Source organism: Polyodon spathula, chromosome 19, assembly GCF_017654505.1.
Source record: "Polyodon spathula isolate WHYD16114869_AA chromosome 19, ASM1765450v1, whole genome shotgun sequence".
Classification (NCBI taxonomy): domain Eukaryota; kingdom Metazoa; phylum Chordata; class Actinopteri; order Acipenseriformes; family Polyodontidae; genus Polyodon; species Polyodon spathula.
Window position 1 is genome coordinate 33,640,597 of NC_054552.1, and position 26,111 is coordinate 33,666,707.

Below are 26,111 nucleotides of genomic sequence, written 5' to 3' on the forward strand. Positions count from 1 at the left end.
TTATTGACTTTGTCCTCATGTCTAGAGGCAGACCTAATCTGCAGGAAAATATGAGCACACGAAAAAAAAAAAAAAAACTGGTGATTGTAAGTAGATATCTGCGGATTGTTCTGCATAGCATCTTGTGTGTTTAGTATTTGTATTAACGATGGCTGATAAAATTGAAAATCAAGTTAATATCATTATATCAAACAATGTGTGGGTTAAGTGCTTCCAGTGTAATACATCAAGCATTTTTATCAGTAAAATCTTTAGAAACTCTCAAACAAAACATCACATAACTCATAACTCCCTCTCATCACATCACGAGACTTCCTATTGGGTCACATCTTTAAAGCCTTAATTCCAGTCTTTCTCCACTTTAACTCCTGCTTTTTGAAGAAGACAAAACATCTGTTAATCTAACAAAATTAGAACCGAACTGCTAAGTTATTCATTTCAGGTCCCTTTAGCAGCCTATGATCATTATGATGATGATGTAGCTGCAGAATATTGGAAATCTGTGGAAGACTGCGAATTCCATTGACCAGATGTTCTGTTGTTAACACACATCTAGAAATTGGCCAGCAGTGGCCTGTTGTGCTGAATGGTCCTCTGGTATTTGCTGGAGTCCCGCTCGTGTTTAGGTGATATGACCACTCCATAAGACCCCTGCAGTGATCAGTTAATGACCCCCATTCTGATGAATTGACCCCCATTCTGATCGCTTAGCTCAAGCTGAACCACGTTTGGAAACTGTGTGAAACTGGAGTTATCTGAAGAAGATCTAGCCCAAAACAGAATGTATATTTAGAGGTTTGGGCATTTTTAGGTGTCTTCCACCACACAGAGGAAGATATCACATGTACAGTACAGGGACCAGACAAAAGCAGGCTCTAGAATTGCTTGCGATATTTAGCAAACACTCAACTACTCTGTAATGTATTGAAGCTCATCTTTTAATTCAGTCAGTGGGAACACAGCCGGTCTGTCAGACACTGGCCACAGCCTTTAATTCTTCAGTAAAATAAGTTAAAACAAGTAGCTTTGCTCTGGCTCTGAAGGACTTTGTACACTGATCATTCGTTAGACTTGTGATGCTGCATAGACGTTACTTCTAGTACTTCCATTAAAACATGTGCAGCCGACATCTGCATAGAAAGAGGACTATAACTAAGAATGTGTTTTTTCAGCTTCAGGTGTTGAATGCAGCTCATAAGAATATTCGTAAAGACACATGCTTCCTGTTCTCAGTGTGTTATCCGTAGGGCAATATCACACACCCTAAATGTAAATAACTGATACATGTGTGCAGATGTACATTAGAATCTAACGTGCTCTGCAGCTCCCACAGCAGTATTCATGTCAGCTCCTGCTGTGTTTCACTGCTGCATGTTGGGATGAAGTGAATAAAAGGCCGTCCTGCTGTCTAGGCTTGCGGAGCTGGGTCTTGTGATCAGTCTGTTCAGGGCCAGTCTGAGTTTCCCGGTATGGAAATTGTGCAGATTACAAACATTAAACTGTGTTTAAATAGATAAAAGCAACAGATTATAATGGTTAAAATGGAATGAACAGGGACCAGACAAAAGCGTGACACAAAGAACATAATTACAGACTCAGCAAGAAAATAATAATGCGCACAAGACTATTGACATACACTGACTGTATGCACACATACAAAAAGTCACACATTTTTTTAGATTGCAGACAGCAGAGATAGCAGGTTCTGTTTTAGTTGCGAAAGTGTGAGGTGAAAAAATGTATAACCATCTTTTTCAAGACCTTGTAGGTCACTTCACTAGGTGATAGTGGGGAATTAACTACTGATCTTTACCTCTGTAATGGAACAGACAAATTGAACTTGTCTGAACTTGTCAAATTGAACTTGATATCTTTTTCCCTATTGTTCAAGCCACACCCAACCAAGATTCGTGCATCCACTGAAATGATGGTTCAGCTAGAACAGACTTGTAAACCTGAGATTTGAACTTTTGAATTACAAACTCCGAGACTCAACTTTATGTTATGGGGTGCAGGATTTGCTTTTGCTAAAGAAAAGGACCGCCGATGTTTAGCATTTCCTAGAAACTCCTTTTGAGTGGGATCCATTACATGTAGATATTACTGTGGGTGATTCCTGTTCCTATTCAACACACAGACAGTCTGTTACTATGAGTCACCTAGGCTTAACCCCTCCCCCCTCCCACCACTCAGATTAAAACTGCACACTGCGATCCTGTAGGAGAGTTCTTTTTCTTCCTTTGAAAGGAAATGTGTTTACTACACTAGACAGCCATTAGAAAGAGTTACTGTACTAATGAAATGTTTGTATTGAGCCCCACCTCATTCACTGCATTGACTCAGCCTCACATCTCTGCTTCAGCTCCAACATTACATTGATTCTTCTGTATGTAGTCATTCTCCTGAATATGTTATGCTGTGTGTGGAATTGAATAGAAACAGTGGAACTGGAATCTTGGTAAAGATTTAGTGCAGTACATCATGGTGAATGCAAAGCAAAGAGCGGTAAAAGCACAGTGAAAGCACAAGCATGCACGGTGAACGGCATGCAGACACCGCAGAGTATATTGCAATGGAACACACACTGTGAAATGGTCTCTGGTTTAAATGATAATTAGTTTTTGTTACTGTAGGTGATTCTGTAACATGAGCCTGTGGTTTTTGTTTTGTTTTCTGTGACCTTTAACCCCTGCATAGAAGGCTCATCATGGGCCACTAGGTACAGGACAGTCAATCCCTTCATAACAGGCTCCTAGTGGTTCACTAGGTACAGCACAGTCAATCCCTTCATGACAGGCTCATATACTCTCAAAAACAAGCCGATGATTATTTTCTTTTTGTATTCATTTCTAACAAATGCAATAAAACTTATTTACAGTACATTGAAAAGCCTTGTTCCTGAGACTCAGCTAATTGTCCTTTATTCTGAGGTACAGACGGGAGCCCTGGGGCTGGGATCAGGCCACACTGTCTCCTGTAAAATTTGCATTGTGACCATGTCTGCTGGGGATGTGACAGTCCAACCTCAGTGTGTCTCTTATTGACTGTATCCCGCTAAACCTGCTGCTCCCCAGGGGTTTGTGGGCTCACCTGTGGCTTGTTCTCACTTGTTGACTTTCCTGTATTGTAGTAAATCTTTCATATGTCAGCAGCCGTTTGATGTGAGTTTGCATTAAAATAGGGGCCATTTCACATATGTAGATACAAAGCCCTTACATGTTATTTTCCTAAAGTAAGATAACATTTGAATTGTATCTGTCTTTGTATGGTGATAAGGCACAGCTGAGGCAAGCTCAGAACATAATTCCAGTCTGTCATAATTTCTAGTCCAATCCAAACCAAGCCCATGGAAAATGCAGCATCAATGGAGACGTAATGAATGCACTGAAAAAATCACAACTAAGTCACTAAATGATCAGGTTTAGTTGTTCAATTATACACTCAAGTTAAAACACCAATGTGTGTCACGCCATATAATTAAGATTTAAGTTTAAAATACTTCGGCACACGCAATTGCACAACAGTGAGAGCTTGTACAGCAAGTATCTGAGAAATGTAATGTAGCATGCCAGGGTGGCTATACCGCCTGGCTCGCATCCATTAACAGAAATGCTCTGACGTGCGTTCTTATAAGGCTTTGAAAGCAGATTTCCAGCCCCTCATAAGTCTTCACTGTGAAGTGTCTTTATAATGTAAAGCCTTGCTAGCAAGGGGAACGACTGCTGTAGGCAGACTGAGGTACCTGCTTAAGGTTTCTTTTCGACGACATTAAAAAATAATCTGTAATATCACCATTTCATTTCTAATTATAATTTTTAAATTTTTTTAATGCAATCATTCTGTGTGTTATTTTCCGTTCCATCGATATTGTGTTATCGTCATTTTTCTCTATTTTCACTGCCTTTCTCAAATCCTAAGCTTACTCTGAGCCAGTCTGGGCAGTAATAATAATTGCTTGGCATTGAACTGGCATCCTCATTCCATTCACATCATGTGAGAATGTGACCTTTCAACTCTGCTACCTACTCTACATACATTGAGAGAGAGAGTGGGAAGGGCCAGCCCAGTTAAAAGATCACAAAACAAAAACATAAAACTTGCTAGACTGTTAAGCCCATCTGCACAGGCTTCCAAAGTGTGTATACGTTATACTCAAGATCCAGGATTATGTTAAAATCAATTCTTTCAGCTGGTTTGTACTGCATGGACATTTTATCTGACGTAGCAGGCGAAGTCAGTGACAGGAAATCCTGCATCATTGTTGGCTGTGTCCAACGCTCCATTAGGTATATAGTAATGAAATGGATGCAAACACTTAATTTGTGTCGCTGTTCCGTACACCGGCATGTGTCACATGAGCAAAATGAAAAGCAGTTATTTGGTACTGAAATAGAAAGACATACGTGCAAAAAAAAAAAATTCTGTGGTTCTTTTAGTTTCCTGTGGGTGACAGATAGCATCTGGCCCCAGATCTAGCCATGTCATTGCCTCACCTTCCAGATGATTTATATATATAACTTTTTTTTTGTAGGTTTTTTTTTTTTTTTGGGGGGGGGGGGGGGGGGTAACTTGTTAGAATCAGTGGAAAAGAAACTCACAGGTGACAGTCAGGACCTTGAAAATAAAGCACTACACAGATAGAATGTGTGTAATACTGTGCTGCGGCTATAGAAGGGTGTGGGCATGACATTTAACTTGAACGAGTTTAGTTCCACACTTCCTTTCGCCTAGGTCTTTAATAAAGACTGCGTATGTATCTTACGCGTGTTCCCAAACTGAATCATTTCTCTGCATTTCTTCTCAATTTCTGAAAAGAAAAAACGCTTTTACAAATGTGGGATTGCACTTTTTTTCAAGGGGCAAATCCAATCAAAGCACTGCAGCTCACCTGTGGCGCAGCCCCTGAAGTTCAGGCAGGACATGCCCTGCTTAACCCCTTGTAAAAGCATGGAGTATCATCAGTGCAGAACTGCTGTAAGAGAAAGATAAAAATCAAAGATAAGACTCTTACAACTAAACGTGTGTACCCCTCATCAGAGTCTAATGAAGCCTGACCTACTTTTCCATGAGATGGGTAAACACTTTTCACTTCTTACCTAAATTTGACGACATTTTGAACAGAACTGAGTAATGCCACACACTGTACTCTGAATATTGGGTATGGGGCCTGTGACACTGGGAGCCCAATACTGACATTATGTTTCAATGTCAACGTTGAATCTGCTAATTCATGTATAGCCCAGAATATGTTGGTAGTGTTTGTAACACTCCATTTTTTGTTTCACTGGTAAAGATGACTTGTGTTTGTTTACTACACAAAGTTGCTGAAGTTGCCACTTGGTATCCTTTCCTGTATGCAAAGACTAAGTGGTTGGACAGTTCCTGTTAGGGTTAAAGGGGTTTACATATTGAATTCCTGGGACACCTTCCTCAATCCGGGGAAACAGTGACTGGTGACAACCCTAGTGTTCATATGGCTGATTCTATTAACTACTGTAAGTGCAAACATTACAGTATGAAATAACCTTTTACTACTCGGCTTCACTTCGTGTTACAGGTACTGTTTATTTACAAACGTTCAATGCACCAGGGAGAAAGACGTCCTATTTGGCAGAGTTACAAAATGAGTTACATGATACCGTAATGCGCAACACACTTACAGTAGACCTGCTGTAATTACTATTGATAGAATTAACTGAACAGAGTTACATTATATCATCCACACACTCACTGAGCAAAACAGAGGGAGGACTCCCAGCTATTCCATTACAGCCAATTGAGATGCCTACCATGGCATAGCAGTCTAAGACATTTCAGGTCAGGTTTTACCATGCTGTGCCATGAGATCCCAATCTGCACCCTTGTTTCTATGCCTACAGTTGTGACTACAGTTGCCTACAGTTATTTACCGTTGTGAATTCAAGCTCCTACTTTGTTAACACCTTTAAGAACACAGAATTTAGATTTGGCACGATCAGTGAGTTGATGGGGTTCCAAATTCTGTAGCACCTCACTTGGCATTTTAACAAATCTATGTTTTTATTTTTGAGCTGAAGATACAGCTAGCAGGTCCCTGTCCTCCCCTGTGGAAGAGAATCATCAATTTCAAACTCACTGCTTATAAAACAAAGGGTTTGCTTCGCTAGCTCAGCAGAGACTTGGGTAGTGTTATGCCAGTATTATCTTGCGAAATGACAAAATGCAACAGTGACAGCATTGTGAAACAGGAGGTTGAGGGCATTGTGGCAGCTTCTGTAAAACTGTAACGTGAACTGTGTGTAATGCAACTGTCACCAGACATGGTGGACTATTATAAAAGCAGGTAAATGAATCACCCTTGTAGGGAAAACTAGAAATACGTGGCTTAGATTTGGATTCGTTCAGATCATTAAAACAGATCTCTTGGACAGCAGGGTCTGTAGAACAGTAACCCCAGGCTTTGTGATTTTCAGATATTCAGATCATTTTTCAGATAAGCTGAACCTGGGCAGGGCTATGGGGGCTAATGTAGAGTCCAAGACTGCGCCACACAGCGGGTGGGATACAGTATTATAATGATCTGCACTGATGTGATTTGCTGACCGCTTATTATTTATTTAGATAGTTTATATCATTAAACTGACCCTGGTGTTCGTTGTGCTGAATTCAGGATGCAGACAGTTGGTGTATTGTTATAATATATTCAAAATATAACATGTTTATTATAAAATAATACTCGGCAAGTCCACATTCTTCCTCGAAACGTACTAGAATAAGACGTCTCAGTGCCGAGGAATCAGTATTATAGTGATCTGTGCCTTTAATTGGGAAAAAAATACCTCCATTTTAGCAAAAAATGTGATGTGATTTTATTGCTAGATGAAAAAAGGTGGGAGCCACATTTCTAACCATTAGGATATTCAAAGTAAAGAAACAAACGCTGTATATAAAGGGTGTTCTTTACTAGGCTGTCACACTCTTTTGAAATTGGCACAAACATATTCTCCCGACACATCTTGCTGTCATTCAGGCTGCAGCTTGTGCGTCTGACTGCTTGAGTGACTACTTTGACAAAAAATAGACAATTATTTAAAAACAGGGAAAGGGAGGTGAAGTACACGAAATCCTGACAAATTTACTGCGCCAACCCATGTCGTCGTCAGCTTTCATTTACCAAATCTTTTGCACGACAAAAAAAAAAAGAAAAAATCCTTCAGGAAATGCTCAGGTGTGACTTTGATTTCTCATTGAAAAAAGGGAAGAAACAGCTTTCTGTTTTTAATGACTACTGCAAGTCTAAACTGTACATTAACCTCTCCATCCCTCACTTCTCATGGACTCTGGAGTGGAATAGTGCTGGACCGGCTCTTTTTTAAATGTGTACTTCTGACAACCCGCACTGCAGAATAAATGCATAGAAGGATAATTAAGCGTTCTAATCCGGACATTACAGCCGTTGTCAAGATCTGTGTGGAAATTTCTTGCCCTTCTCTAGCTCTTCTTTTTTAATAAACTAAATGCTTCATAAATGCTATGAATAATAATACAGTGCTGTTCTTATGGGAGTCTGTTCTTTGAGAGCTGAAATACACTTCCTAAAATAGAAGCTTTAAAAATAGTATAATACAGAATTCGCTGGGTGGGATTCAGCACTGTACTGAGTTCCCAGTCTGTATTTTTAGGGTTGAGCCGAGTCTGTTCGATCTTTATCGTTGTAGAATATCGCGTGAAGGAAAGATAATGTCAAGAAAGCACTTGCTTCTTTAAAAGCTCCCACACATTTAACCTGCAGTTTCACTTCGCTTAATAAAAACATCTTTAAAAGTAAGAACTTGAAACGTTTAACACTAAAATGGACTAGATTACTTTATAAAGCTTCTTCGAGAGACATAGAGAGACCTTGCATTTGATGAAATCCTCGAATTATCAAACAGTATCATTGACTCAGATGTGAAATCCATTAAATCATCTCATTGCTACAAGTGCTTCCTGATGTTCTATAGGCACCTGGTTGGTAAATGCTTAGACTATAAAAACGACAGCTTTTTCACTGGGAACAGTCTTTCAAGAATGATACTATAAATGGGCAGAACTGGCTTCACTGACCAACTCTTCTAAAGGAAGTAGGGGCTGGTAACAATTGAGGAATAATAAGACATGTGCTGTCCCGGGACACCATGGGGGCCCTGGGGGCCCTGCACCCCTCTAATTTTTGTGCCCCACCTCCATCTACGCACCATACACAAGCATAGCAATTAGAACGCTTTGTAGTGCAGAACAATGCCTGTGGTTTATTTTTGATTGATTATGTTTATTGAGTCAAGCAGGTTCGGTTACATTTTATTCTGATTCATGTTTGACAAGTCTGTCCTGTAGGCATGTTGAGTGATTGCATCTAAAATCCTCCAAACCACTTTGTGCTTTGTTGAAAATGTATTATTAGTGGAAGAATGTAGTGATGAAGTCAACATTGTCCCTTGGGGGTGGCACACACTGGGCATTCATTCCCCGGGATCATTTAGGGATGCAGGGCCACACCTTGTGAGCTCTACAGTGAACTTATGAAACGTGGAGCCCCTTATCAAAGCCTGCCATGGTAAATGTGCACAATCATTTTTCATGCTTATACTACATGTATCACTTAAACTAAAGCACTGCCAACACATGACTACATTTGAACACGCTATTACCGTGAAATATCTTTTGCTTTGAGAGTGGCTAAGTGGTATGAATGCAAGCTACTGCACTGTATTATCTTGATTCTTGCCTTTCGGATACACAGAAACCTTAAGTCTCCAGCGCTGCCAGCCTTTTATCTTTGTCAAACACCAAATTCAGCACCATTAATTTACAAAGAGGGGAACAGATTTTAATAAAGCTTGGGAGTGGCTTTTCAAGCCCCAGCTTATCAAATGATCTGTATTAAAAATCCTGGGAAGGAAGCAAGATTTTAGCTCACAAAGTCAGTACATTCAAAGGGAAATTCATTCAGAACTACAAGTAAAATACACAGACAATTACCCAGAAACAGTGCCTTTCTAGGTATGTTGTTGCTCATAAGAAGTAAACTACCTGTAGCTGAATAGCAAATTGAACACATAACTAGCAAGCCGTCTTCCAAATGGCATTCACTATTACAGTTGTCAAACTGTAATTTCTTGCTCATTGAGTTAGTGTGAGATTCAGCAAGAATTTGGGTGGATCCTATCTGAAGTATTCAGACACAAAAGGAGGGTGGGAGGGAGTGGAGGAAATAACATCAATCATTTTTTTTTTTTTAAGTATTCATACTTTTGGTATCAAATAGCTTGTGTATAGGAGGTATTTTGTGTTTAGTTAAGGGTAACTGAAGGTAGCATGCAATGTTTTGTTTTATTTTTGTTAATGGCATGTCAGTCAACACTACCTCACGCTGTTTGCATGCTGCTGCAAAACCAGCTCAACCTAATTTTAGTGTCTGTGAACGGTACCAAATAGACAACACTGGAAACCTGAAGACCTTCCCAGTCAATGCACCTCAAACCTGCCCTGGAGGAACCACTATTTTAGAGGGAGCCAGGCATTTTAAAAGAGCCCCCAGCTATTTAACCTTGTGTGAATTCAAACCAGGGACATTGAGGTTAAAGACTTTAAATAGCGCATTGCTGTCCCACCAAACCGCACTGCATGAACAGAATCCTAGTCCATCTTCAGTCGAGACTGAAATCCCCAATATACCTTCATAGTCCTGAGTGACAGTGTCCTTTTAAAAGTACACTTTTTTTTAATGCAGCTCCTGTCTCATTTAACGGAGAGGTATGATTGATTGTACTGGTTTAAATACGTCAACAAAGTCACTTTGAGTTGTTCTGCAGTTTGCAGTGCAAGCACGCCACCTCTCGTGATGTTGTTACCACCCTTGTGCATGATAAGGAGCTGCTAGAGATCAGCACTGACAGCTCACAGTGTGGAAGGGAGGGCCTGCAGCCTGGGTTATTCAGTTGGGCTCTCTCCAGTCTCAGAGAGAACAAAACAAAGCCAGCAGTGGAACAAAAAACAAAGTTACTCAGACGATTAGACAGGTATCTCAGGTGGAGGTCTTTCTCGATGTCTCCATGCTTTAAGATAGAATAGTCTTTGAGAAAGACTGCGGCTTATTTTCATATCGTGAAACTCCTGTTCATTTTACAAAACTGTAACCAAACAACTACTGAAAGCAATAAATTGTTGGCTTCCCGGTTTTGTAACATCTAAGGAAAATGATTCTCTGAATTCAACTGTTTAATTTAGGTTCGAGCATACTTTTTCTTCTTTACACTGTACTTGGTGTATTGACAGAATACTCCATGGACTTTCATGCAGTGCTCTTTCTGTTGCACTGACAAGGATGTCTATAGACTGGGGTTCTTGATGGTGGAATAACTAATAATCCATGAGCATTCAGGAGTACCCTCTACTTTTCCTACTTGTGATAACACACCTGTTTTATTCAAAGCTCTGCACTGTTCTATAGTAGATCTGCACTGTGTGTGATGCTCAGACACAACAGTGCGCTCTACAGTCCCTGTGTAACTGATGCTTTTACTCTCTTCCAGGTGAGCGTTTTAACAACCTTGGAGCGGCGGTTCAACCTGCAGAGCGCCGACGTTGGAGTGATAGCCAGCAGCTTTGAGATCGGCAACCTGGCTCTCATTTTGTTTGTGAGTTACTTTGGGGCCAAGGGGCACAGGCCGCGGCTGATCGGGTGTGGGGGCATCGTGATGGCCCTGGGCGCCCTGCTCTCTGCACTGCCAGAGTTCCTCACACACCAGTACGAGTACCAGTCAGGGGAGATCAGGCTGGGGGAGGAGGGCAGGGACGTCTGTGCCATCAACTCCTCGGACATAGAGGACGGAGGAGCAAACCTAGACTTTTACTGCGGGAGCAGGACTAACACCAACATGATGTACCTGCTCTTGATAGGAGCTCAGGTGCTGCTCGGGATCGGAGCCACACCTGTGCAGCCGCTGGGCGTGTCTTATATTGATGACCACGTGCGAAGGAAAGACTCCTCGCTCTACATAGGTAAGTGAGCTCACTGGTCTGTATTAAACCTGTTTCAGAAAATGCATCACTTCAACTTGTTACAACAAATGTGGTTCGGTTTCAAAGGTCTGCGGTGTCTTAAAAGATCTCTCAAAGACCTAGAGGTCTTAGATCTTAGATTCGTTTCACGTCATTTAAATATCCTCATTTTAAGCTGCATTGTTTAAGGTATCGATGCGCTTTTATGTGGTACATGTTTCAGCATGCTCAACAGAAATGGCATCAGAGGTCGATAGACAGAAGTGCTGAGTAACCAGAGAATGACAGCTTCTATCAAGTGTTAAACATTGTCACACAATTGTGCATTGACTGAATGGAGTGAAGTCAAGAGTGTGGCCACAATGTTACTGACCCTAGTCGATAAACAAATTGTGCAAGCAACCCGATTCTTGGATAACATAATAGAAGAAGTTTAGACATGCTGGGTGAAGTGCTGATTTAGTACAAATAAACAGTGCTACACAGGGGCTGCATTCATTGCATGAGCGCATATATATATATATATATATATATATATATATATATATATATATATATATATATATATATATATATATATATATATATATCCCTCAACTTCTTCAAGTTAATTCAATTAATTTTTATTTTATTTTCCTGTCCTGCAATAAAGGACTGCATTTTGAGTACATTTACTCACTTAAACCTGCAAAGTTTTTGCATTTCAACTTCAATTTCAGCAATGTTGTATTTTGCCTCGATACATGTTGTTTTTTTATGTATACATGTGCACAAAGATTTTTTTTTAGTTCCAGAGATCAGAGACTCAACACCAGGAATTACCAATTTTTAAAATAAGCCATATATACTGTAATTGTCATCAAATGAAACGATTGGGAAACCAAAGCTGTTTTACCCATGAAATGAATGACATGATAGGCAAAGCACCTGGACGCTGATTCCAGGGCACTGGGTACAGTCCTGCAGTCCAGACCAGTGCAACAGTGTTACTGTGGGCGTTATCACAGCTTGGTACAGCACATTCCCAGCTGACCTTCACCCTTTTAGCAGTGCTGGTCTTTTCAGAGCAGCTTTCGAAACAGCACATGCTGTATACATTATCATCTGTCTGAACATACTCAATGGCTTTTCCCACAAAGAGGCAGCCACGGTATGCCCAGTCCTGGCTCACTGCGAGCGGCTCAGGGCTAACAGTCCCTGCTATTGTCTGTTCTGTGTTGGATGAAGCTGGGTACACAGCAGCTGGGTAAATAACACGGCACTGCTTTCTTCCTCTCAATGCCACTTTGTTAGTCTGGCGAGTCACCTGCCAGTTGAAGCTGCTTTGGTCTTATTGTGGAGTGTGCTGTAAACAGGGTTTACGTTATAGGAAGACATGTATTATACAGTAGGACCTAATTAGGGAAAGAAGACCCAGTGTTTCATTAAAGCGCTGCACCTTATAATGCACCGTTCCCTGTTGTGGAATATACCTTTAAGGGTAAAGGCAAAGGACAAGAAGAAAGAAAACCATTTCAACCTGCATCTATAACCTACCTGGAGACAATCACAGATGACTCCACTTTTATTGGTCATCTGCTGAATACAGTAATTATCAGATTTCATGCAGAAATTAAGTATACAATTATACATATTGTTTTCCTGTAAAACCTACCAGCTGGTTCCACAAACTCCGATCAGCACTTATCTTGGGCTGCCTAATGTTACCCTGTGTTAAGGGGTTTAAAATCGATGCTAATCTGGCTCTGTGAAACCAGCCTCACGTGTTTTATATTGACTCTCTATAAAACTTGACTCTGGAAAATGTGCATATTGATGACATTTTCTTGCTACAACCATGTCACAAACAGTTAGCTCAGTGAGATTCTTACTCCAAATGAGCGTGAATGCATTGCAGCCGCATTCACCAGCACCCATTCTTTCCCTGGTTAATTCCCTGACGGGAATAGATATCTCTGCACAGCAGGTGGGTAGCTACCCCTGCTGTACCCAGCTAAAATGTCACGATATTCAAGTGATGTCATTGATAGTAACGTCTGTGCCGACACAAAAGTGATGATCACCAAAAATAAAAATTAGCAATTTATTTATCAGTCAGCTTGGAGCGCATACCAGTTTTGCTGTCTCCTCTGTTTTATTTTCATTTCTGCAGTTTATTTAAAAGTTGTTGTTTTTTTGCCTGTAACTGATCTGGACGCACAATCTAGATCTTGGTTTAGTGCTCCAGCTTTGTCTTGCCTAGTGGCACCTTACTGTAACGGTTCTGAACATTCGCATTCATTTCCTCAGAGCTGCCGAGAGCAGTGTGATGATTATTCAAAGCCCCTCTGTCATTTAATAGATTGAGAAATAAAACAATCTGTGTGCAGTCTGATGAGAGGAGGTGACCACTTGTACGGGAAGGGGTTACCATGTAAATAGAAAATGATACCCACATATAAAAATAGGTCTTAATCATTCAAGTAGGAATGTACCGTGCATCGTGCTGTGTGTCAGGTTGACAATTCATCTCACACTACTCAAGATTCAATTATCAAAATAGTTCCATTTCTGTTTGGAGTAATAAAGGTCAAACTGTAAAAACTGCTGCATTTTGTCCTTTTATAAACCTCAATGCAATCCCCACAGGGGCGAGTGCTCCAGTTCTGAAGGCACAAGTAATTGGCTTGGCTGCGAGAGGCATTGCGCAGCTACAGTGAGTGCACTGTGCGCTGACATTGTCTTATTGGAAGTGTTTTAATGGGTACTGCACCAGAAGGCAGAGTGGGACCAGCCCTGCGAGAGGGAGGCTGATCTTTAAAAGAGGGTCTCGGCACTGGAGACTGATCCAGGATTAGGATGCTTTATAAGAGGGTCTGAGCACTAGAGACTGATCCAGGACTAGGGTGCTTTATAAGAGGGTCCGGGCGCTGGAGACTGCTCCAGGATTAGGGTGCTTTATAAGATGATCCGGGCGCTGGAGACTTCTCCAAGATTAGGGTGCTTTATAAGAGGGTCTGGGCGCTGGAGACTGATCCAGGATTAGGGTACTTTATAAGAGGTCTGGGCACTTGTGACTAATTCAGGATTAGGGTGCTTTATAAGAGGGTCTGTGTGCTGGAGACTAATCCAGGATTAGGGTGCTTTATAAGAGGGTCTGTGTGCTGGAGACTAATCCAGGATTAGGGTGCTTTCCAAACAGCTGTTATGAGGGGCAGGATAGAGAGATGGATACAGGGCCACTAAACTGCCTGGCTCACGACAAGGAGCTGAAATCACAGATTGAACTGAGGAGTGAAGAAAAAGGGGTATTATTACTGCCTGCTCATAACACATCTCCTGATCATTCCCCATAGTATTGTAATAATGCCCTGGATGCATCTTCAGCGTCCTGCAGTGAAATATTTTAGGGTGTCATACATCAGGTTATTAGGTTGTTAAGTCCAAATGGACCCTGTGGCTCTGCTGCACCATTCATTCAACAAAGCACATGCAGAATCTGGGAAATGGATCATGCAGTGCAGAGTACGGAGCACTCGCAAATTGTAGCAGACCTGTTGCATCTTCCTTTGTTCAGAGTCCTGTTAGAGTAAAATTCCATTATTTGTACATTGTGAGTGGATGTGAGATCTGCTGTTCCAGATTCTGCTATCTGTTGAATGCTCCGACTTGCTCTTATTCCTCTCATTCACAACCCGTACAGTAACTCTGTTGGCTCCACCAGCTCCATAGTCTCCAGTAGAAGAGAATTCAGAGAACACAGCTTTCCTTTTAATGATGTTTGCATGCAAGGGTAAACGACATGTTGAAATGGCATTTGACCCTATTTATTCTCTAAAAAGAAATGCAGAATTCTTTATTAAAGTCGTTAAAAAAAGAAAAAGAACATGGACATCCACATAGGCCTTGCAGACCTGATAAAATGCCTGCATTTCACAGAGTCTGTTTTCAAGGTGACAAGAGCATGCCTCAGTTGGATAATTAGACATTTCTTCTCAGCGTGTCCTTGTTATCTCTTTATACCTTGTGCAGATAATGAAAAAATGTATATTAGAGTGCAAAAATATATGTGGCAATAAAAAGAAAGGTGATCAATATTTTATTATAACAATAAATCAATACGTTTCTGGGATGTTGCCGTCTACAGTTAAAGTTAAAACAGGGCTGGATAATAAATGCATGGCAGATCTGGAGGAGATGTGCTGTTGTGGATTACTATTCAGATTAAGTGCAGTCAGGGAAAGTGAAGTGTAAAATCTTGATTGCTGATTCACTGTTTCCTGTAAGCTGTTTGTTTTTAGTTTCTCTGAGTCTCTGATTCTTAGTGTTTGTGTGGAAAAAAATAAACCCAACGACGAATAGAATTTGATAAGTAAGTTGGGACAGAAAATCGTACACTGCCAAGATTTATTTGATACTGCCATCTAGTGGCATCCAGGGGAAGTATATCTGATAGCTTTTGCGTACAGAGAGATATGTTGTGTTATGTGGTTGGGTTCATTGTTAGGGAAGAAAAGAAAACTGAAAAAAAACGCACACAGTTACATGAACCATTGTTTAGCATACGACATTCGATAAATTATCATGGTTGCAGTTGTCCATAGCCGACATTATTATACCTTGTTATCTATGAATATCCGGCTGTTGGATTGCACTCCAGCTCCTCACAGGTCAGGTGATGGATCTCATTGTCAACTCAGTGCTCATGGAAATTTGAATAGTGTCAGAATATCACTGCATTATTTAGAAAGAAATCATTTAATTTAAATGCATGATTTAATAGGTGTGGGTTTGCTATGGTTGATAAATAGCGCTGAAAATTCCAGCTAGTTTTCTTCTAACCCCAGGTATACAGCCCAGGTTTGCAGAAGCCTTCTCAATACCTGTTACAGTCACACATCGTTTCTAAGGAACTAGCGCAACCAGATCATGAACCAGAACAACCAGATCATGAACCAGCACAACCAGATCATGAACCAGCGCAACCAGATCATGAACCAGCGCAACCAGATCATGAACTAGCGCAACCAGATCATGAACCAGTACAACCAGATCATGAAGCAGTACAACCAGATCATGAACCAGCACAACCAGATCATGAACCAGCACAACCAGATCATGAACCAGCACAACCAGATCATGAACCAGAACAACCAGATCATGAACCAGCACAACCAGATCATGAACCAGCACAACCAGATCATGAACCATTACAACCAGATCATGAACCAGAACAACCAGATCATGAACCAGCACAACCAGATCATGAACCAGCACAACCAGATCATGAACTAGCGCAACCAGATCAAGAACAAGCACAACCAGATCATGAACCAGTACAACCATATCATGAACTAGCGCAACCAGATCATGAACCAGTACAACCAGATCATGAACTAGCGCAACCAGATCATGAACCAGCACAACCAGATCATGAACCAGCACAACCAGATCATGAACTAGCACAACCAGATCATGAACCAGTACAACCAGATCATGAACCAGTACAACCAGATCATGAACCAGTACAACCAGATCATGAACCAGTACAACCAGATCATGAACCAGAACAACCAGATCATGAACCAGCACAACCAGATCATGAACCAGCACAACCAGATCAAGAACCAGCACAACCATATCATGAACTAGCGCAACCAGATCAAGAACAAGCACAACCAGATCATGAACTAGCGCAACCAGACCATGAACCAGTACAACCAGATCATGAACTAGAACAACCCGATCATGAACCAGTACAACCAGATCATGAACCAGTACAACCAGATCATGAACCAGTACAACCAGATCATGAACTAGCGCAACCAGATCTTGAACCAGTATCCCTACATCCAACATGACCAGCCGAAAACTTGAACAAACAGCCACCACTCTGACCAGCAAAACAATAAGGGCCGCTGGTGGAACTCATGGCTGGGTCCAGTGGGCTTGCTGTTCAGTACTGTATATAATGGAGCAGCTGCCGCTGTATTACCGAAGCCAATGGAAGAAAGAAGCACAAGTCTGCTGTTTGTTGCATCCTGCGATACAAATATAAAAATGATGAAGTTGTTATGTAATAATCCCTACAAGGAACCCTTATTGAACACCGATAGAAGGATGCAAATGTTCCTCACATACCTTTTTTTCTTATCCCAGAGGATGTCCGGGGTTGCTCCTCTTCATGTGTGATTGGATGTTAAGGTTTCATTTGGCCTGCAGCAAAGTTTGTCCTTACTATGTCAGCAACGACGGCTCAGACGCACGCAACCTGGGATTAATTAGTCGTTTCCAAAACATGCTGTGTCCTTCAAAGGCCATTGATTTATTAATGTATTTTTTTGCTTGCCCTAGTTCACTATTTTAAAACAATTAAAAACGGTCAGCTAATTGGTCTGCTGGTTTCTCCTAGAAAGATTGCTTGATACATCTTAACCATAATGTTGGGCGGCACCTAGTGTGCTGGAGCTCTGGCATTGCTGTTGTAAGTCTGGGTAGGATGGTAGGACAAGGCATCATGAATATATTCCATTGTGTTTGCAGCTTCAGTTCCTAGTAAGATTGGCTAGCAGATCCAGTTTGCCAGAACTTTCATGGTAATTTTGTAGAAAATGTTAAGCGACCCTGTGCTGTGCTGAAGGTTATTAATGCCTGTCAGTTTTGTATAATCTGGTACGCTTTCTCAGTAAGTGGCCATGGGAGGTACTGAATCAACAGCAGGCTGCCCAGGTTATTGGGTTTGCTCTCATGTGCAAAAGTTGGTGTTGTCCATCAGCGAGCATGTTTGGGAAGAAGTAAGACAGTTATTCCTTGTTTATGTAAACAGATAGAGAGATTCCTTCATTGACATGTGTGCAGTTATCATAGACACTAATCTATAGTGAAATCACACATTTATCACCTGTTTGCTATGCCGTACACTGATGTTTTCATTTTTAAAGCTGATAGGATGTGGCATTTACATGGTATGATATCGGCAGCAGCAATTTCCACTTGACCTTCCCTTGACAAGCTCTTATTGTTTTCAGTCATATTTGAATATGGATGATGGAAGGAACTATCAGCATAACACTGACAGAGACATAAACAATATCTGCAGACAGGCAGTAGCAGCACACAATCCTTAATTCTAAATGCAGTAGAATTTGTGTTAAGGGGTCAGGTATTTGAGGGTAAGTACTGTATACTGTTTGCTTGAAAACCATTTCCAGCCTTGCTAATTCTCCCACCCTGGTGAGTCATGGTTTTTCAAGGGGTTTTATGAAGAAAATAAAACCTTTAGTGCAGTATATTTTATCAGACTAGTATATATACAGTATGTGTGTATATATACTGTATAGTACAGTTTTGTCTTTACAACAAGGAGTACAACAAGGCCTTTCGCTGGAATCACAGTTCCTTCACTCTACTTTGAGCACATTCACAGCAGTAGCTGTCATACAAATTGGCAATTTGTTCCAAGAATATGCTGCTGAGCATGTAACAGCATGACCTTCACACCGAGTTCTGATATTTGGAATATTATTATAGGGGCTTGATTGTTTGCAAAGTGCATAGTGTAATTAGCAGCTGTCCTTTGCACAATGATAAAAGGAGCATTGCATCATTGTCAGGCAGTATATTTACAGAGCAGTGTCCCACAGTTGCTGGTTGTTACAGTGAAGCAGTAGGCCAGGGAGCTACAACAGAGCGGTCTGTTAAATCAGCTTATCTGTCAAGCCTGTCCCTAATTCTGGCAATAACTGCTGTTGGTGTCCCTTATGATAGGATTGCATTAACATCATTTTTTAAGAGAAATGTGGTTCTTGCCGACAGAGAGGCATCTTGTGGTCCAATCAAAGGGAAGCTCCAGCCCTTGAATGACCTTTCACCCTGGCTCATAGCAGGTGGGCGAGTGGCAAGGTTGTAGGCGCATGCTTATTAAACAGTGGCACCGCTATCAAGCAGAGCAGAATGACAATTCAGCTCAGGTTTTGAATTGGTTTTGCTTGCGGGAGGTTTGCTTCTGTAATGGGTTGCACAGCATGCAAATTGCTGAAAGGGAGGACGAGGCGTCACAAAGCACACAACTTGATGTGTTGACAAGGTTACAGCAGTGAATAAAAACAGGCTCTGCTGTCTTGACTCTCTGATGAAATCCAGAGTGATAGACATAGCCACTGTGGTTTCAGACCTGTCAGCTGGAAGGGAGAAGGAATGCGACCAAACATACTGTAAGATATAAAAAAAAATTACAAAATGACATCCTTGATCAAGGGTACCTATCAGCTGCAGTACCTTGCCCAGTCAGCACTTGTGCAGTTTACTTTGTACAGACCATAGCGTTCAATAGGACAGAACAGTCATCCGCTCTGGAGTGACGAGTTATTAACTTAGGATTTAGCTCATTAAATTCATGACTTGTTCAATCTACACTTCTACAAAATGGCCCATTTCAGTTTAGTACTCTGTAGACTGTAGAGCTTTTTTTTTTTTTTTTTTTTTTTTTTTTGCAGGTTTTGTGTTGATCAAGTGCATGCACGATAGTTTTTCTTTCTCGTTCCAGTATATCGCTCCCAAAACAAAAAAACAAGAACTATCCAATTAGGAAATGTTGACCACAGTTGAAGCTCAAGATAGTAAGTAAAGCATATCTTATATATATGTAGCTCTGTTCTCCTCTCCTCTGAAAGTATAATGGATTACTAATTCTTTGTTTATTTCAAAGACTGACGTGCTGAAACAATAACAGGCAACAATCATATTAATAGACTTGATTGATATTAACCTTAAAAAATATCCCTTTTAGCCCCATGCACACATCCCTGATGAGAGAGAGATAGAGAGAGAGAGAGAGAGAGAGAGAGAGAGAGAGAGAGAGAGAGAGTCATGTAATGTCATCTTGAAGGATTGGATTATAAATGGGCTTGTCATCCCCGAGATAAGCTCCATGCACACACTGTGTTCTGCACACTGATGGGTCTGTTTTAAGATAAAAGGGCATTTGGTAGTACCCAGGTTGGTTCAAAGAGCACCTGCAGCTTGATGAGGATTAGCGGCCCTGGTCCACCCTTATCAACTGGACCAATGCACTTAACACAGACGTGTCCAAGAGAACTGTGTTGTATAAATCCATTCTTCTGCATATGTAAACGTGGCCCCAGTCCACATAATGACACCACTGGCCCACAGCTGTACATGCATATCATCATTACATATAGTGATTTATCTTAATTAAGTTTCAATCAATTTCCTAGTCTTTTTTAAATGAAAGAGCACTGAAATTAGCACAGCTCGTTTGAAATGGGTTTTCGTAATAACTGATTGCCAATTACATTTCAATGATTCTTGCCATGCAGCCATTCTGTGCTCAGCAACATTCCCACACGCAGTGGAGAACAGATGCAAATGTGCTGCCAAGATTTTAGCTCAGGGCCAGCGGACATGACAGTGTTTGTGGTTTAAAAAAAAATTCAAAATTCAAAACCAGGTGACTGCCTCTTTCACTGGGTACATTTGCAGATGTTGGTGTGTCACCAGTTGAATTGATCCCCTTATCCAGAGCAATCCTCTGGTAAGAACAAGTGTCAACAAAGTGCCGTGCAAAGCATGTGCAGGAACCGCTAGTAAAAGCATCATTTTGGGTTTGACTGAAAGCAAGGCCATACAGCAAGTGGTTTTGAAGAAATCTTTTCAGAAAAAAATTACCTGTTACAAAATCAATCATTTCATTATCCTCTTGTAAAATCCTGTTGAATATGCAGTTTGATAAAGTCACAAAACAAGTATCTGTCATGTGTTAGGCGAATGCCAAGGATTAGCATAAGCACGAGAGATCAGCTCACACTACTGAAAATGCTGCTTATTCATTAATACCTTCATTGCTAGAAGCACAAGCATGTTAAAATCCACACTCTGAGTCCTATTTGCTTATTCCTATCTGCATAAACTTTGCATAATCCCTAAGTGTGTGGAAGGAAAATGACCAAATTTGGTGTTCAAATTCCATCTAATTTCCATTGTGCCCAGAACAGGCTGCATGTTCCAAGATCAACAAGTTCGAGAAGGAAACATGGAAATGTTCTGCAGCAGGACACCTGCCTGTACTTTGTTATTTTGAGTTGCTCATGTGGTAAATTGACCCGTTTTCAAAGCCACTGCAATTCAGTTTGCGTTTCACTTTCAAGAAATTATTACAGGGACTAGAAGTGTGCACCAGTAGTGTATGTGTGTGTGTGTCTGAGTCTATGTGAATTTATCAGTCTTTCAGCTCTGGAATCCAGGTTTAAAAACACACTTAGCTGGTTCTACAGACTCCAGTTAGCACTAATGTAGGGTACTGTAATGTAGGTTAAGTGGTCCAAGATTAATGCTAATCCAGGTCTATGAAACCAGCCGACTATTACAAAAAAGCCAGGCTCCATCTTGCTTGCATTTTTGGAACAGGAAACCACAGTCAGTATCGCTCCAGGCTCAAGTGAAATTAGCTTAAAGCAAGTCATGTGTTATATTTTATTTTGTGTTGATGACAAAAACGTTGTCATCATAGCTGTTTTGAGGAATAGGAATAAGCTTAATTCAGGGGGAAGTAGCAGTCTGCAGCATGGTAGGTTTTACACTATAACCAGATGCATTTGTTTAGATTCCTTTATTTCATAATCGGAGAGCGTCTTCACTAACTAATGTGGTGTTTTGAGATGAGAGTTTGTCCAGGGCTCAAGACAGGAAACCTCTTTGCTAGTTTAGCTTCTGATTCTCCCAGGCGGTCCTTGCTGTCTGAAGGTGCTTGCTATCTGAGTGCCAGTCCAAGCCGTATTGACCTGTGGGTGCTGGTTCTGTTTGTAGACAGGCTGCAGCCAGTGGAAAGCAGCTGGGCAGGGAGAAAGCTGGCTCATGAAAGATAATCCCGCTCTAATCTACTGTCTTCTCGTCTTAGTAAACTCTCATCTGCCTTTGACCTCGGGAGAGAGAGAGAGAGAAGCCCAATGAGTAGAGAAGCGGTCACCCACCACTAACTTCTTACTGCAGTGTGTCTGCTTTCTCTTTTTCAGTGTAAGGTTTGCACAGTTTTTTATATCACCACAGTACAACATCTAGCAGTTAACTTGCTTTACCCCAGATCAATGTTGGACAAATCTTACAGTAGGTTTAGAAGGGAAGCCTAAATCTGTACATGAGAATACTCTACGAGGTCTATACAGTTAAAATTGGGGGTATTATTATTATTATTATTATTATTATTATTATTATTATTATTATTATTATTATTATTATTATATAAGTAAAACTGCATTTAAGTTAAAGCAGAATTATATTTCAGAAATGAGATTTAAAGATATATTAAAAACTGCTACAGAGCTGAGTTGATATTTACTGAATTGGCGCTGTGTGAAAATGAATACCTTAATTTAAAAGTACTGTATAACTATATTCAGTGTGTAACATATCATTAAAGTTTTCACTTACAAGCATTCTCTAAAGTCAGGGTACAGTCTTAAGTCTGAATCGGCAGAGTTGATATAGCTTAAACATAAATACAATTACCCAGTCATAATTCTATGAGATCTGTTGGAGGCAACATGCCACAGTGAACTGCAGGGCACAATTATTATTTAAAAGAATACATATAAAATAAGATCCAGTAATTCCCTTCATAGCACTGTAAACACAGTAGTCCAATATAGTTTTAACTGTAGGGACACACTTTCTCTAACCCAGGGTTTCTCAATCCTAGTCCTGGGGACCCACTGTGTCTGCTGGTTTGCATTCCAACTAAGCTCTGAATTAAGCCCTTAATGGAACTGATAATGTGCTTAATTATACCTTTTTACTTGTGTTCAGCTCTTAAACAGTTGCAGATTTCAAATTAGCTATAACATTTTATAAGAAACTTGAACTGCAACTGTTTAAGATCTGAAAACAATCAAAATTGTCTAATTAAGCAAATTGAAGGGCCTAGTTAAGTAATTGAGAGCTCAGTTGGAATGAAAACCAGCAGCCACAGGGGGTCCCCAGGACCAGGATTGGGAAACCCTGCGGTCTAACCTGACCGACTCCTTTTGCTTCTTGCACTGCAGGAGGTTATAGATGACATCTTTAAGCTACATTAAGTATTTTTGTTGACCACAGCTATAGCGATGACATTTGTAACACATACAGCCTCCTGAAACACTGGTAGGTGTAAAACTATGTTTTGGCTTCTTTAATGGTTCACTTTTGTCTGAGTTAGATAACAGACAGACAGCCCTTTAGAGCCTGTTAGCCTGAACTTTACAAGACATCAGTATGCAATGAGCTGACAGACTCACACACCCTGTGTGCTGTGGATATCCTATCCAAGCTGAATAAAAAAGCAACACCAAAGCGAGCTCAAGAAGAGACACAAGAAGATAGCTAACACATCTACAGCCATCCTAATAAGGTAAAATGGAACCAGACTGATGGAGGGGCAGGGAGGCTCTGTGTTTTTAACCCCACCCCCATAGCCATCGCAAACACCAGCATAGTCATTTAAGGCAAGCTGAGCCAATGCTGATTAAAAAGGGGATTTTTGTTCTATGGTCAAATGTATTAGCATAAACAGCATGTGCAGGCTGTACCTGAAAGCTACCGTGCATGTTTGGAAAGCAGTCTCTGCTTCACCTATATGAATATCTGATTGGGAAGCTGCTCACAGAACATTTTCCAACAATGAAAACTGGCACAGACTTAAGCAAACAAGCCTTTGGAGAAGTTTGTTTCTTGTCCTAACAGTATTGCAGTTTGAATTGTTACTGGTTTCGTTTTTTGTTTTTTTTAAGAAGGGAAAAAACGTCCTGCCATTGTGACAGCACGAGGAACATGGGTAGCTGGGTCTGCAGTTTGACTAGCTTCAGGATCATGGAGTAGTGTTGGATAGATCTGGCCTCTGCTCCCTGCAGTATGAAAGGGTTTCCGGTTTAAAATATGCAAGTAAACATTCTAACATTAACCCTTTAAAAAGCTGTTTGGCCATACATATATATATATATATATATATATATATATATATATATATATATATATATATATATAATATATATCCTATATATATATAGAATTCCTATTGAGTCATAATTCCCTGTTTGAGTCAGTATTGTTCCACAGTCTGAGCTGTGCCTCTGCTCTGCACAATATTACCATGAAGAAAGAGACGTTTCATTCAGATCTTCATTTAGTATTCATATATTTATCTTTATGAATCAGTGCCTACCAAAGAAAAGAAAGCTGCCGATTCATTTGCTGTGCCCTGCATTAGCACAGATACCGGCTGCTCAGTGATTGAGTGCTGTTTAAGTATTGGCACTGCGGTTTGTTGGATAACCTTGTAGCGTGTTCAGCACTTTTCCTCTGCATCAATGCTGACATGGAGAGGAGTAAAGATCACTGAATTAAATGGATACTGATTGATTTGGTGGGCAGTAATAATTACAATCAAGTTCGATTGAAAGTGCTTACCTTTAAATAATAGGATTTTTCTTTTTTTAAAGCGAGTATTTACTGTAAGCCACGGGCTGTCTGTACCGTGTTTCAGGCCTTTCATAAGCTCTCTTTAAAGGCGGGTTGTGTAATTGTATTGCTGCTATTAATTAGACCACTCAAAATGCTGCATTTTGTTCTTTGAATTAAATTTAATTAAAAGGAGAATCCAGCCCTTTAAAATAGCTCCTTTTCATATTAAATGCTGTCTTCAGTGAGACATATTTGTAAAAGGCTAGCGTGCCAGTAAGTACATTAACCAGCACATTCATGCTTTATAATTACGACCCTGCGTTGCAACACAGTCGATACGGTTGCCTACTAATCCTGGACTCCAAACCAGTTAGTAGTTAGTAGTCTGGAAAACGCCTCAGAACTCAACAACATCTCCACTCAAAATTTGTGAGTGGCCCCAATGAAGAGGGCTATCGCCATTGTCCTATGCCAGTGTTTTTTGGGTCCTTGCTTACCCCCAACAGTACAAGTTTTTGTTTCAACCTGGAATTCCATATTTTTCAGGTGCATAAGACACATACAGGCATCCTCTGTAGCTACAATGATGGCTACTGGCTGTGTTACTGCATTACCACGTAAGCTAGTCGGTGAACATTAACAGTTATACATAGCTCCTGAACACATCCAGTATGGTAAATTGCTTTCCTTGACAATTGTTTACAGCCATGTGGGCTTAAAACCCCAAACAGGGCAGGAGTCTGCAGTGTGATCCTTCAGCTCTGTTTGCACTGTCAGCTGGACTGAGTCTGAGTCAGAACCAGCAGCTTTCACAGAGCTTGTACTGTTTCTGAACCAGCCGACTGCGCGGGAGTCTGTTTATACAATCACCATTTTTAAAAAGCTATCATTATCAGCGTTTACAGTCAGTACTCTAACATTACTTCAATAATTCAAATCACAATTTATTTCCAAGCAAGCAAGCAACCATCCCCGGCTCCATACTTTAGTGGAACTGAGTTGAATTTACTGGGAATGGCAGCAGCACATCCAGTAAGAGATGGAGGTGACCAGCTTGTTGGACGTTCTCTGAGGTCTTCATTTGTTCTCCTCAGAATGGGCTGTTTCAGAGCCTGGAGTGGCCTCGTTCAGTCATATCCCAGCGGTCACGTAGAGATTGAGGTGCTGGGATTGGACCGGCCAAAGTCACACAGCACTCATAGCTGAGTAATCTCGTTCAGAGAATTGGTTTGAAGAGCACAGCATGGACACTCCTCCCTCGTCTGCATCTTTGGGCAAGGTCACCCCAACCTCTTTCTGGCAGGACATTTATCATGAAAATTCCCAATGCATTTGAACTGAAAGCTAACTGTGTACAGTATATGTGTGCATTTTCTTCAGAGATTTAATTCTTAAGGTTGGTATTTCTACACACTTTTTACCTCTTAAGATCTCCATCTGGTCCCGCTGTTCTAAGTCAGAAATGCAGTTGGCATCTATTGTGCCTGAGATAACTTTTTAATGTAATTCATGTTGGTACTATCCTCAGTCAATTGCAGCACCAAAACATTATGGAACCTGAGATTGGAGAAAAGTTCTTCATACAGTATATCTAGCTATAATATGGTTCATTTAAAACCTGCATTTGTCCAGCTGTCATTAGTATAACATCGAGTTTCTTA

At 40.7% G+C, this 26,111-nt stretch overlaps 1 protein-coding gene across 2 annotated transcripts in view; it reads left to right on the forward strand.

The window, feature by feature from the left end:
* LOC121295024 (solute carrier organic anion transporter family member 3A1-like) overlaps nucleotides 1-26,111 on the forward strand; it is a 52,896-nt gene that overhangs the window by 2,270 nt on the left and 24,515 nt on the right. For both annotated transcript variants that reach the window (XM_041219300.1, XM_041219301.1), the window contains exon 2: nucleotides 10,554-11,022. In XM_041219300.1, the coding sequence (XP_041075234.1) occupies nucleotides 10,554-11,022 (469 nt within the window). The remainder of the gene's footprint in view (nucleotides 1-10,553; nucleotides 11,023-26,111) is intronic.